The sequence below is a fragment of the Nicrophorus vespilloides genome, unplaced genomic scaffold (assembly GCF_001412225.1).
Source record: "Nicrophorus vespilloides isolate i.1.1-1 unplaced genomic scaffold, Nicve_v1.0, whole genome shotgun sequence".
NCBI classification, from domain to species: domain Eukaryota; kingdom Metazoa; phylum Arthropoda; class Insecta; order Coleoptera; family Silphidae; genus Nicrophorus; species Nicrophorus vespilloides.
Window position 1 is genome coordinate 72,162 of NW_017096067.1, and position 11,957 is coordinate 84,118.

General features: G+C 41.4%; 6 protein-coding genes across 8 annotated transcripts; 3 read left to right on the forward strand and 3 right to left on the reverse strand.

The window, feature by feature from the left end:
* Positions 1–416: 416 nt before the first annotated feature.
* Positions 417–1,275, reverse strand: LOC108569342 (putative protein TPRXL). The gene is made up of 2 exons (XM_017930854.1): positions 560–1,275; positions 417–494 (listed from the first exon to the last, which is right to left on the reverse strand). Exons 1-2 carry the CDS (start codon positions 787–789, stop codon positions 428–430), a joined length of 297 nt encoding a protein of 98 aa, XP_017786343.1. The 5' UTR covers positions 790–1,275; the 3' UTR covers positions 417–427.
* A 203-nt stretch (positions 1,276–1,478) lies between these two features.
* LOC108569341 (cytochrome c) lies at positions 1,479–3,569 on the forward strand. Its single transcript, XM_017930853.1, has 3 exons — positions 1,479–1,577; positions 2,910–3,093; positions 3,159–3,569. Exons 2-3 carry the CDS (start codon positions 2,913–2,915, stop codon positions 3,302–3,304), a joined length of 327 nt encoding a protein of 108 aa, XP_017786342.1. The 5' UTR covers positions 1,479–1,577; positions 2,910–2,912; the 3' UTR covers positions 3,305–3,569.
* A 66-nt stretch (positions 3,570–3,635) lies between these two features.
* Positions 3,636–4,395, reverse strand: LOC108569343. Its single transcript, XM_017930855.1, has 2 exons — positions 4,025–4,395; positions 3,636–3,922 (listed from the first exon to the last, which is right to left on the reverse strand). Exons 1-2 carry the CDS (start codon positions 4,221–4,223, stop codon positions 3,864–3,866), a joined length of 258 nt encoding a protein of 85 aa, XP_017786344.1. The 5' UTR covers positions 4,224–4,395; the 3' UTR covers positions 3,636–3,863.
* Positions 4,396–4,518: 123 nt separating this feature from the next.
* Positions 4,519–5,187, reverse strand: LOC108569340. The gene is made up of 2 exons (XM_017930852.1): positions 4,998–5,187; positions 4,519–4,928 (listed from the first exon to the last, which is right to left on the reverse strand). Exons 1-2 carry the CDS (start codon positions 5,039–5,041, stop codon positions 4,565–4,567), a joined length of 408 nt encoding a protein of 135 aa, XP_017786341.1. The 5' UTR covers positions 5,042–5,187; the 3' UTR covers positions 4,519–4,564.
* A 98-nt stretch (positions 5,188–5,285) lies between these two features.
* On the forward strand, positions 5,286–8,643 carry LOC108569338 (60S ribosomal protein L3). Its single transcript, XM_017930847.1, has 7 exons — positions 5,286–5,357; positions 5,738–5,930; positions 6,292–6,460; positions 6,922–7,057; positions 7,368–7,554; positions 7,781–7,983; positions 8,195–8,643. The coding sequence occupies exons 1-7, from the start codon at positions 5,355–5,357 to the stop codon at positions 8,540–8,542; spliced, it is 1,239 nt and encodes a 412-aa protein (XP_017786336.1). The 5' UTR covers positions 5,286–5,354; the 3' UTR covers positions 8,543–8,643.
* A 642-nt stretch (positions 8,644–9,285) lies between these two features.
* LOC108569339 (platelet-activating factor acetylhydrolase IB subunit beta-like) lies at positions 9,286–11,685 on the forward strand. Of its 3 annotated transcripts, none has more exons than XM_017930850.1 (3): positions 9,286–9,500; positions 10,354–10,673; positions 11,079–11,685. In XM_017930850.1, the coding sequence occupies exons 1-3, from the start codon at positions 9,498–9,500 to the stop codon at positions 11,533–11,535; spliced, it is 780 nt and encodes a 259-aa protein (XP_017786339.1). In that variant the 5' UTR covers positions 9,286–9,497; the 3' UTR covers positions 11,536–11,685. The 3 variants fall into 3 exon arrangements, with proteins under 3 accessions (XP_017786339.1, XP_017786340.1, XP_017786338.1); XM_017930851.1 differs by having other exon boundaries at positions 9,456–9,613; XM_017930849.1 differs by lacking the exon at positions 9,286–9,500 and having other exon boundaries at positions 9,903–10,673.
* Positions 11,686–11,957: the final 272 nt, after the last annotated feature.

Sequence of the window (11,957 nt, forward strand, 5' to 3'; positions counted from 1 at the left end):
AACTAACCACCAACTAATCATATTTTTAGCAAACGTACAGTTTAGTTACTATTAACAATGTTGATTTCGTAACTAAACTCGTTACGTGATGCTTTTCAAGTATTGGTCAAGTAAGTTGTTTTTGCAAGTGCGTCTATATGTACCAATACAATTGTATTAATACAGGTTAAATATCAAGTGAACTCAAATACTTGCAATTTCACAAGTATTTGCCCAATATTGAAGCAAGTTATATAATAACACATATTTTTTAACGAATTTTAATTATATATATATATATTTGGGAGCAAGCAACGCGAATTGTGGGAAAGATTGAATCAGGAAACTGTAATAGAGCGATGTTTTACTATAAACTAGAAGCTAGATATTTGATATTAATATAATTCGCTACAAACTTTAACTGCTATTATTTTAGGTTGAAGTGTTCTTACCTTACTATGCCGCCCTGAGATTGCGGTCGCAGAAAGCTTTGATCGACGGAATTGGGTCTGTAGCTGCGTAGAGAACACCAGAGATTAGATTGAATTTGTCAGCGAGGGATTTGTGCAGCGGGCAGTACCTTCTGGGTGAGCTTTTGGTGGAACTCGGCCTGCTCCCGTCCAGGACCTCCGTGCCGAAGAACTTGCAGCTCTTCGAAGCGGTTGGGCTGGTCGGGGACGAGGATTTGCTGGAACTGCTGGAGCTTATCATCCTGCGAATGACCTTCCTGAAGGAGCCCTTCTTGGAGGGCGAAGGCGAGGTCGGCGACGACGGCGGCTGCATGTCCGGCAGCTTCATGTAGCGATCCATCGCGTCTCGAAGATTGAACGAGGAAAACGCGCTCGCTCGCTTATTGCTTGCGACACACCCGAGGGTCCTGTTCTCATTCACTACTCGTTGCTTGCTACCTAACAAAATACGATATGCAGTTACTGGTCGTGACTGTGGCAATTCCAGTTCCCGAGCTTCACCAGAAGAGGAAACGCCGTCACCGTGGCTTTGATAACGCTCGGCCTCCTTTTCCGGTCCCGTGGTCTTCCACACATCCCGTCCTCGTTTCGCCAATCCGATCGCTGCATTTCACATAACACTCTCAACTGACTATTCCTAATCTATAACCCTAACATAACTATATTTTAATTATGCCGTCTACTTGCACTCGCCATTCACATAATAACTTCGCAGTAAACAAAAAACTATATGAAATTTCACTAAACACCTATTAACTATCAATTATGCAAGTAAACTCGTCCACTAGTTCTTCGAAATACTTTTAGCTCAATTTGCAACATTCAACTGTAAATCATCATAAATTCGTTAATTTAACAATTTCGAAATTTCCAGGAGAGTTTGATAAAAATATTATATTTTAAAATCTGTTTTTGTTGTAGGCAACTTCGAGTGCGAACGCTCCTGCTGACATCTATCCATCCACCACCGCAACTGAGCCACGAAATCGAACGACTTTTATCGATCCGCTGTTAGGGAGATTTTCGCTGCAAGTCTCCCGGGCGTGCGTCGAGCTCCACCGAATCAGTTGTAAAAGTCCATCCAAACTCGAAGGTTCTCCACCTGTCACCAAAAAAAAAATCTAAATCGTGAGTACAATTTCAAATTTGCCTCCTATACGACTCGGTGAAGATGTAGAAAATATAGTAAACTCGCTGCGTTGCATTTGAAAACGTATCAGAGGTGGCCCAATTACAGAAGGACAGATATAATAATGGAAATTGGGTTACATAACGCCCTTGAAGATCGGTCCTATTGGCAATTCGGGTGACGCGTTCAAATATTTATATGTCTCTCTCTAGATATATATATAATCTAAATGTTTGAAATCGCTTTTGAAAACAATTTAATTTTGAATTTCAAATTGAATATTTTTTTTTCGAATTCTAGCCTTTCAACTCTCATATAACCAATTTCGCACGTGTTCCTCGATCAATGCCGTGACGTAGGCCGTTGAAAAGAGCGGATTTCTTGCCGCGTTGCCATTTTTTTTTTGTAACAAAACCGTTCATTTCTTTCGACTTGGTTCATCCATCAAAGTTCATTAACTCTTCGCGAAAAAAAAACTGATTCCAAGGGTCACATCTATTAGATCAGACCCAAATCCAATTGGCAGGTGTTTGGTCTTTTCTCTCTCTCTCTCTCACTTCAAACAGCGTTCAGTTGGCAACAATGCGCATTAGTTAAGACAACTAGAATATTCTATAATTTACAGGATTTACGTAATTGTTAATCTTTATTCTTTTTTCTTCTTCCTACCACACAATTGCTTACATATCCAATTACGATATAAAAAAAAATCGCTCGCTCGTGTTCTCCTTTGATTACTCATTGTGCGAGCGCTTATTTACTTTCATTCGACGACTTATCTGTTGCCCAGATAAGCTTCGAACTTTAAAATCGAGTCGAGAAGGTTGAAAAATTACGCAAAAAAAAATATATATAGTTTTTCGCAGACTTTAACCAGACACGCGCAGCGAATCGATAAATCAAATTCCATCGATAAGCATTTATTTTGGAATTCTTTCAAAATGTTAATTATATTGATCGATGCAATGCGTAACTTTTTAACACCTATCACATGAAAACGTTCGTTACGTAATCTATCTACCTAATGTTTATGATGCGTTTATTTTCGGAAATATTTGCACACTTGGCAACCAGGAGTCGCGTGTCGCCTTGGTGATGAATCAATTGTTACGCAACTTTACGTAATCGCTTCGACCTAAAGGGCTCTTCGCGGTCATTTGATCATTTTTGTTTTTTTAATCTTTAATCCTCGATTCAGGACGATTTCAATACCAATTAGTTTTCATTTTTGTAAATTTTGATTGTTTGGTTTAGATTAGATAGCAATTGTTTCTGATAAATGTAATGATTATTTTAAGTTGGCTAATGGGTTTTATGATGCGTTTGTTTAGAAAATGACTGTCCCATCCGGTGATGTTGAGAAGGGCAAGAAGATCTTCGTCCAGAGGTGCGCCCAGTGCCACACCGTGGAAGCCGGCGGCAAGCACAAGACCGGCCCCAACCTGAGCGGCATCTTCGGCAGGAAGACCGGACAAGCCTCCGGCTTCGTCTACACCGACGCCAACAAAGCCAAAGGTTCGTGTGCAATCGGTCGAATTACGTTAACATCACATCATATTTACGTTACTTTCTATTTGCAGGAATCACATGGACGAAGGACACTCTGTTCGAGTACCTCGAGAACCCGAAGAAGTACATCCCCGGCACCAAGATGGTGTTCGCCGGTTTGAAGAAGCCCCAGGAGCGTGGAGATCTCATCGCCTACTTGGAATCCGCTACCAAGTAAACGGTGCATCTCGTACGTGACGCTTCGTCTCTCTTCTCATCCCTCAAAAAGAGAGCAACAAAACAACAACATCAACAACAAAAACTAGTTCAAATTTCATCGCTTTCAAAGACACTCATTGAAAGGAACAACGATGAAGATCCGTTGAAATATAAGTAGTATTTTGCACCTGACAAAGGGTGCTTAGGACAAAATACCGTTAACCATATATAGGCCAATTATTAAATTATTTTACCATGAACAACAAAAGTGATTGAAAAAAAAAGAAAGTAAACAATTAATACTGTGTACAAAACAAACAACAAAAAAAAATGCATCTAAGTTATTTTAATTTGTAATTTTCACGTGTGCATACCTTCAATGTATTATTGTTAAGTAATAATAATAAAATTACATAAAACGAAGCAAAGACAACGACAGTTTCTTTAAAAAAAAAAATATATTTACGAGATTAGAAAGTTAAATCACAATGTAACTTATATGTAATTTGTGTAGTTCGAGAGTAAGTGTTGAAAGGAGATTCCCACCCGTGGGATGCTTTTTTCTTTCACTCAATCGGTCAGACCTCTAACTCTTCGACGGAATCATCATCCCCATCCATGGTCACCCAGGAGTCTTCTGCATAACAACAACAACAACAATAATAATAACAACAACAACATCATAGCAACCGTTTTTTTCTTTCTTTTGTTTTTGAGGCGCACACTTGTTAAATCATACCGTCTTCGTCGTCCTCGCTGCTCGCGCCGTCGTCCATGATGCCCGGATGCAGACGTCTCCGTGGGATGCGACGCATCTGCACGTTGATGTCGAGATGCATTCGGATGTCGAAGGCCATGAAGGCGACCGTGATGATCAGAGGGATGCGAAACCGGGCGTCCCACGCCAACTTGCACAAGAATATGAAGGGTTTATCCATGATTCAAATGTTGAAAACAAACAAAAAAAAGTAGAAAACTCTCTGTATCTTCCGACGCTCTCATTCCAACGACAACACCATCATCGTCAACAAGTCAAGTCGCACTAGCATTTTGCAAGGCCGAAACTGAATGCCCACCACCCCTACAAACGCATTTGCAGGTTAGATCGTATCTTTGTTTTCCCTTTTTATCTTTCAGTTTACGTCAACTGTCACCGTGACAGATCTGTCAGCGTCGGCGCGAAGGCGGCAAATTCGAATTCGAATTCACAATAAATCAACTATTATTCCCAAACTATTCAATTTACTAAATATATATAAATAAATACACAATCACATCTCTATTCAGTTTCTTGCTGCTGCTGCTGCAACTCATCGAGCCTTTGCCTCAACTTCGAAGTATCCTCTCCCCTGCCCTCTCCGTACTCCAGAGACACCTTCAGCTGATGCTCCTCCAATCCCTCGATTCTACTATACAAAGTCCTCTGCAGCTCCTTATCCAGATCGTTCTCCTCCCGCAGATAGCAGAAGTACACCATGAACACAGATAAACTGGCCAGTATAACGTGGGGCTCGAACCAAAGCCTCTTATTGTCCGGACCCTTCCTCGTGTTCTCCGCCCTCCACTTGGCAGCCCCCGACGTCGTGAACTTGATCGGAGTGTTGTTTATCTCCTCACCATTGGAATACATCCTCACCCACGATCTGAGACCAAAAATCAAGATAATAATGAATTAAACAATTCTCAACAACAATTAAACGAATAAGAAACACCTATTGCTTAATCCCAATCGTCGAAACGCACGGATCAAAGACATCTTAAAATTAATCAAATGCTGTGTATATTCATAGAAACAACCGAAAAAAAATTGAGGTTATGTCAATAGAAAAATTACAATTTCAAAAATTACATAATAACAATGATTCAATTCATCTGGTATTATAGACAAATCTATTAATATTATTAACACATTGACCAATTGAAAATCTATTGGATTCGTATAAGTTTCTTATTGGTAACTTTTCGTGTTTCGATGTTGGCTGCATGTTGACGCGGAGTGGGGACATTTCTCGGGTTTAGGTGGCTGCTAAGAACGTGTCGATTCTTCCATTTCCACTTCAACCGTAGCAATGGTAAGTCAAATATAGAAATTGCATCCCCGATTATTACAAACATCCCTTGTTAAATAATAATTTCCCTTGCATTTTCCACTTGGGAAAGTGTTCCTTTAACGTTGCGAATCGAGATTTTCGACGATTCTCCAATATTTGTCCCGTATTTTTAACAAATGCAATAAGAATAAGGTACGCGTCAAATATGGCGGCGTGTCTTTTTTCGATTTTTGCTTTGTTTTTAACATGATGATTTAGATAATTTACAAGTTTATGGTTAATAAACCGAATCACACATGTGGATGCTATTCTAGGGCGGTCTGATTCTATTTATTCATCGTAAATCTTGTGGATGATTGCGATGGAACGTGATTATTAATTTTCGGTGTTTTTTTTTACAGTCTCACAGGAAGTTCAGTGCGCCTCGTCATGGCTCCATGGGATTCTACCCCAAGAAGAGGTCCAGGCGTCATCGTGGTAAGGTCAAGGCCTTCCCAGTCGATGATGCCTCCAAACCAGTCCATCTGACCGCTTTCATCGCCTACAAAGCTGGCATGACCCACATCGTGCGTGAAGCCGACAGGCCCGGATCAAGTAAGTTCTTCGCCATATGTTGTTACTACGTAGAATTATTGATGCGGTCAGAAGTGGAGCTTACCCTCCTGCTGTTGACTACTGGCAGCTTCCTTGTAGCAGCCAATGTCATAGCATCATAGAGCATGTGCCCTTCGGGAGGCGCAATGGGCATATTCCATATTCGTGGTGTAGCTCCTGGGCTCAGACGCTAGGATAAACCATGCCCTTTACAGTCTCATCTCACAATTAAATCAAAATTGACAAATTATTCATTTTAAAGAAAGTAAACATTTGCTCTATTTATAATTCATCAAATTTTTACATTTCCTTTTGAATTGTATACATTTTTTTTACTAATTTTGTAAATTAATTATTTTAGAGATCAACAAGAAGGAAGTTGTTGAGGCTGTCACCATCTTGGAAGCCCCACCAATGATCGTTGTTGGTGTCGTCGGTTACATCGAAACACCTAATGGTCTCCGCGCTTTGGCCTCCGTCTGGGCTGAGCATCTCTCTGATGACTGCCGTAGGAGATTCTACAAGAATTGGTGAGCATGCTTTCCTCTTTAAACCAACCAATATTATCTTTGAATTCTTCATACAGTAACATCAATATTATATTTAATCTTCACGCATATAAAAAAAATAATGAAATTTGATTACTTATGAAGCAATTGAAAGATCAATTTGGTGCGTACAAAGTCAATTGTTCATATGTGTGTAACTAATGACGAAAAACAGCCCTCCAATCGCTGCATGAGGGCGTTTAAGAAATACAAATACCTACTGATGGCCATCATGTGCAAACCTGCTTTTGATTTATCTTTGGCTTGGGATGCTGTGATTTATTTTGAGGCCTAAGTTACGGTTCAGGGTCCTGCGTCTCCAATTCTATGAGGCCGGGGCCCTCTTGTATTTTACAGTGACGTGACGAAGGCGCTTTACGTACAGCAGCGTAGTTGACTCACGAGAACTCGGAATTACAATGTTTTTTTGCTGACCAATGTAGGTCCAAGAGCAAGAAGAGGGCTGGTGTCAATGCCGCCAAGAAATGGCAAGACCAGTTGGGTATGAAGACCATCGAGAATGACTTCAAGAAGATCGTCAAGTACTGCAAAGTTGTCCGTGTTATCGCCCACACTCAGGTAAATATACTATTATTATTATTTCATTTAATTAGTACAAATCAATTTGTAATTTGATGCGGTCAGAAGTGGAGCTTACCCTCCTGCTGTTGACTACTAACCACTTCCCTGTAGCGGTTAATGTCATAGCGTCAAAGAACATGTGCCCTTCGGGAGGCGCAATAGGCATATTCCATATTCGTGGTGTAGCTCCTGGGCTCTGACACTAGGATAAACCATGCCTTTTACAGCCTCACTTAAAAAAAATGATTTTCCAAACATATCTGATGTAATAGGAACAGTATATTGATGTTTCCAATTTTCTTTCTAGATGAAACTGATGAAGCTGAAGCAAAAGCGTTCTCACATTATGGAAATCCAATTGAACGGTGGAACCATCGCCGACAAAGTCAACTGGGCCCGTGAGCACCTTGAGAAGCCCATCCCAGTTTCCAATGTCTTCGCCCAAGACGAGATGATTGATACCATCGCCGTCACCAAGGGTAAAGGATTCAAGGGTATGTATCGATTTTTATATTATTTTTTTTTATCTTTCAAACACTTTTAAAAAAAATTTAGTTAATGATGAAAACCGTGATGTAAATGTGCTTCCGAAATATATTTTATGAGGATACTCATCATGCTGCCTTCCTACTGATGCTAAATTCAAACAAAATCAAAGATTTCACATTTCTGCTGTTTCTTATTGGATTTTACTTATTTGTTCATTTTTGTTGTCGACAGGTGTAACTTCCCGTTGGCACACCAAGAAATTGCCGCGTAAGACTCACAAGGGTCTGCGTAAGGTCGCCTGTATCGGTGCTTGGCATCCTTCCAGGGTGTCCTTCACCGTCGCTCGCGCCGGTCAAAAGGGCTACCATCATCGTACCGAGAAGAACAAGAAGATCTACCGTATCGGAGCTGGCATCCACACCAAGGACGGAAAGGTAATTACATCGAAACCAAATGAATTGCATGAAAATTGGTACTTTCTCCATTTTTCGGTGATGATAAATCATTAGAGCCAAGACATAATAATACTAATATTATGAATACAAATTGATTATGAATGATAGGACTGAGTTTACTCTTAAATTCAATTCATTTTGTTATTAGTTTTTGTAGGAGTTATTAATTGTTTGTTTTTTTATTATTCAGGTCATCAAGAACAACGCTTGCACCGAGTACGATCTGACTGACAAGTCCATCACCCCGATGGGAGGATTCCCGCACTACGGTGAGGTCAACAACGACTTCGTCATGATCAAGGGTTGTTGCCCGGGACCCAAGAAGAGGGTCATCACCTTGAGGAAGTCCCTCCAAGTGCACACCAAGCGTATCGCACTCGAGAAGATCAACCTCAAGTTCATCGATACCTCGTCCAAATTCGGTCACGGCAGATTCCAGACGCCGGCTGACAGGACCGCCTTCATGGGCGTCCTCAAGAAGGACAGGATCAGGGAGGAGGCAGCCCAGGCCGCCGCCGCCGCCACCGCTAGCTCTTAAATCTATCACGACTTTCGGGTTTACATTATTGAATCCCGGAAAGAATGTTTTACAATGTGATGCGGACCGATTGAGGAATAAATGGAAAAATTTATATAAAACATTCACTATATATATATTCTCATCTCACTTCCCCCCATTATTTATTTCATTCCTGAATGATTGATGTTTTTTTCTTTTGTAAATAGTTTTTATTTAAATAGGGAGTATTATTACACGATTACCTAGTTCCTAATTTTTATATATAAATAATAAAAATGTTGCAAAGAAAAGAAAAAGAAGCAAGGAAATGATTTCAGAAGTTTGAAACCCGTTTCGCCTCCCGCACGTTTACTTATTATTACTACTTATAAATTACACTTATACCGTGTGAGAGTAACGTTTCTGATCACTATTCCTTTCCTTCTTCTGTTTTAGTCCTGGGCGAGGATGAGGAGATTGGCGGCGACGACGAACTTCTTCCCTTCAAAAGTTGCTGCGAGCCGCTCTGAACTTTTTGCTGCCCGCCTTCGTGTCTTCGACGCATGGCACCTGTATCAGATTGAAGTAGACGTTGCCCATGATGTGAGCGGTCGGTGATTCCGAACTCTTCAGACACTCGTACAGACTGTCGTCGCAGAGGCAGTGACTCTTGGTGTAGAGGGAACCGTTGGTCAGGTTGTATCGCTTCGTGTACGCTCGCACCTTCACCGGACACAGATCGTGCGTCCTGCAGCACCGATCCACCGACGCCTCCGCCCCTAAATCGTGATAGGTGTCGGCGATGTCACCGGTTCCGCACCACTTTGTACCTAATAAACAACAAGACAATTAGACACACCCTCCCTCACCACAGAAACCTACATCGACACGCCCACAAAACAAACAATTAAAACAAAACGTAGTTTTGACAGTTGCATCATCGCACTTTAGGTGCTGCATAGGTTATGTGTGTTCGCTGTGAAAACTACTCGAAATGGTATTAATTCGTTTCAAAACAATAACCAACATGACTCGATTACTTATACATTAGTGCACATTACTCCACACTTGCCAAGCAATACATTACACGCGCTTAACCTTATTTTGCAAGTACTTCTACAAGTTACTTTAGAAATCGCATAATACGCACTCGTAGTCTTATTGAAACATAATCGTTTAAAACATTTACGCAATTATCTTTATTCATTTTTAGGTTATTAAAAAAAAATACTTCAATCAAATTTAAAAAAAACAATAATAACTAATTTTCTTTCAAATTAGGAACATATACATCCTCGCTCGGTTTACATTCCAACGTCTCTCTCTCTCAATTTAAGCAAATTACTCACTAAATTGATAATCGTACAATCTCATTACCGTTCGTAATTTGTCCGGTCAAACATAGATTGTTTAACAGCGTGGGCGTGTCCTAGCAACCGAATGCCACGCCTTCGCGACTAAAGCAAACCAATTACGATAATAGTGTGTGTGCACAGAAAAAAAAAAAAAAGAGAAACGAAATGATGAACTTGTTTACAAACGGCGCGACCTGTTTTCGTCTCCAACCTTCGTCGCATTTAAAAATCGCCCGATGATGACCCCAACCCCGCGAAAAATGTTAATAATATCGCGAATTTTATTATTATTATCGTTCGTTATTCTTTTTCCGTTTCATTTCTTGTCGAGTAATCGGAGCGTGACCGGAAGAAGACGTTTTTCGCGCGCGCAGAATGCAACTCGTCCTATTCCTTCGGTTGACAAACGCAAGCAAAAGAAATAACCGTCATGTCTCTCTCTTTTCCTCATTTCTTTTTTTGTGTGTTTCAATTTGCAAGATTTCAATTTTGCAGGCTGAATCGACGCATTCCATCGCGAACCACCGCTGCGACAACAGCAACAGCAGAGTTAACGACGCAGCAGCAGCAGCAGACGATAACCGGTTAGCGGAGGAGATGAACAATCCGTGCGTGATTCCGGCGAGGCCGGAGGACGTCGTCGGCGACAAGAGATGGGAGAGCATGCACAAGAGGTACGTGACGGAGGCGAGAACGTCGGAGCCGGAGGTCGTCTTCATAGGCGACTCGATCGTGCAGCAGCTCCAGTTCAGCACCATCTGGACGGAGAAGATCAACTCTTTGCATTGCCTCAACTTCGGCATCGGAGGTGACAGGTAACAACATTAACCTCAACTCGTTTTTATTCATTCTATATTTTTTTTGGGACAATGAACAAACGTCCGTGGGCAACGTAGGCTCTTTATTCACGCACTTCCTGTTAATTTAATGAACTTCAATTGCGACGAGCGCTCAACTGGAAATTCACCAACTAAACTCTAATGCCCAGTTTAGATGGTGATTGATATGGAAATTGCAACAAATTATTGTGTATTAACGTATTTAAAGCATTCCAGGCAATTAAGTATCGACGGATCTGGGGCGGTTGTTGAAACATCTAAATTTGTAACTGTGTGTTTATACAAGACGAGGAACATAAAATCGCCCACTCTGTCTCGTATTTCCAAATTCCAAAAGATTGAAATCATTTCACCATCTAATCGTTGTTGTTGTTGTTTTAGGGTCGAGTACGTGCTGTGGCGCATCCTGAACGGCGAGTTCGAATTCAACGTGCCGATAAAAGCGGTCGTCGTGTTCGTCGGCACCAACAACACCGACTGCACGCCGCACGAGGTGTTCGAGGGTCTCCTCGAGATCGTCAGAGCGGTCAAATCGAAGCTGGGGGGCGTCGCCATCGTCCTGCCGACGCTCCTCCCTCGCGGTCAGAACCCGAACCCCTACAGGGAGCGCAACGATCACGTCAACACGTTCCTGCTGGACAAGTTCGAGAATCCGGCGAACGCCGAGCCCGGCCTCACCGAGAACGTGCACGTCGTCCGCATCCACGGCGGCATCGTGCAGGGCGATCAGACCATCTCGCACCACGTCATGCACGACTACCTCCATCTCACCGATTCCGGCTACGCGAAGATCTTCGAACCCGTTCACAGCAAACTCATGCAGATCCTCAAGAACTGACCACCCCCCCAACAACAACAACAGGTTTCTTCTCATCCTCAACACTATTTACGTACTTTCAAAACAATTATATATATACATACAAGAATGGTTCGCAACTTTGTCAAACAACAATACACGTAATTCGATAATATAAATCGCATAAATATATACATGTATGCAACCAAACAAACGTATTCATACATGGTACAAGTATACAAGGTTGTAGCGATAATCGAGAATCAAATTCATAACATTGACAGCTGTCACATTGGCACACTTGATTGATGTACTCGCGATCAAATTGAGTCTGAATCTCTATTCTCGCACCTTGCATAATTGTACCATGAACCCAATCCGAACCGTCCTTAATAATAATGTCTTCGATGTATGTCACTCTCTGTTTATTCGATCTTTGCACCAAACAACGAACGAATATAGCA

Coding starts and splice junctions, on each gene's coding strand:
- LOC108569338 (XM_017930847.1), top strand. Junction 5,931..6,291: donor AGCCGACAGGCCCGGATCAA/GTAAGTTCTTCG, acceptor TAATTATTTTAG/AGATCAACAAGAAGGAAGTT. Junction 7,555..7,780: donor CAAGGGTAAAGGATTCAAGG/GTATGTATCGAT, acceptor TGTTGTCGACAG/GTGTAACTTCCCGTTGGCAC.
- LOC108569340 (XM_017930852.1), bottom strand. CDS start 5,041: ATGTCTTTGATCCGTGCGTTTCGACGATTGGGATTAAGCAATAG. Junction 4,929..4,997: donor CGATTGGGATTAAGCAATAG/GTGTTTCTTATT, acceptor TTTTGGTCTCAG/ATCGTGGGTGAGGATGTATT.
- LOC108569341 (XM_017930853.1), top strand. CDS start 2,913: ATGACTGTCCCATCCGGTGATGTTGAGAAGGGCAAGAAGATCTTCGTC. Junction 3,094..3,158: donor CGACGCCAACAAAGCCAAAG/GTTCGTGTGCAA, acceptor TTCTATTTGCAG/GAATCACATGGACGAAGGAC.
- LOC108569343 (XM_017930855.1), bottom strand. CDS start 4,223: ATGGATAAACCCTTCATATTCTTGTGCAAGTTGGCGTGGGACGCCCGG. Junction 3,923..4,024: donor CAGCGAGGACGACGAAGACG/GTATGATTTAAC, acceptor GTTGTTATGCAG/AAGACTCCTGGGTGACCATG.
- LOC108569339 (XM_017930849.1), top strand. CDS start 10,234: ATGCAACTCGTCCTATTCCTTCGGTTGACAAACGCAAGCAAAAGAAAT. Junction 10,674..11,078: donor TTCGGCATCGGAGGTGACAG/GTAACAACATTA, acceptor TTGTTGTTTTAG/GGTCGAGTACGTGCTGTGGC.
- LOC108569342 (XM_017930854.1), bottom strand. CDS start 789: ATGGATCGCTACATGAAGCTGCCGGACATGCAGCCGCCGTCGTCGCCG. Junction 495..559: donor ACCAAAAGCTCACCCAGAAG/GTACTGCCCGCT, acceptor TTCTCTACGCAG/CTACAGACCCAATTCCGTCG.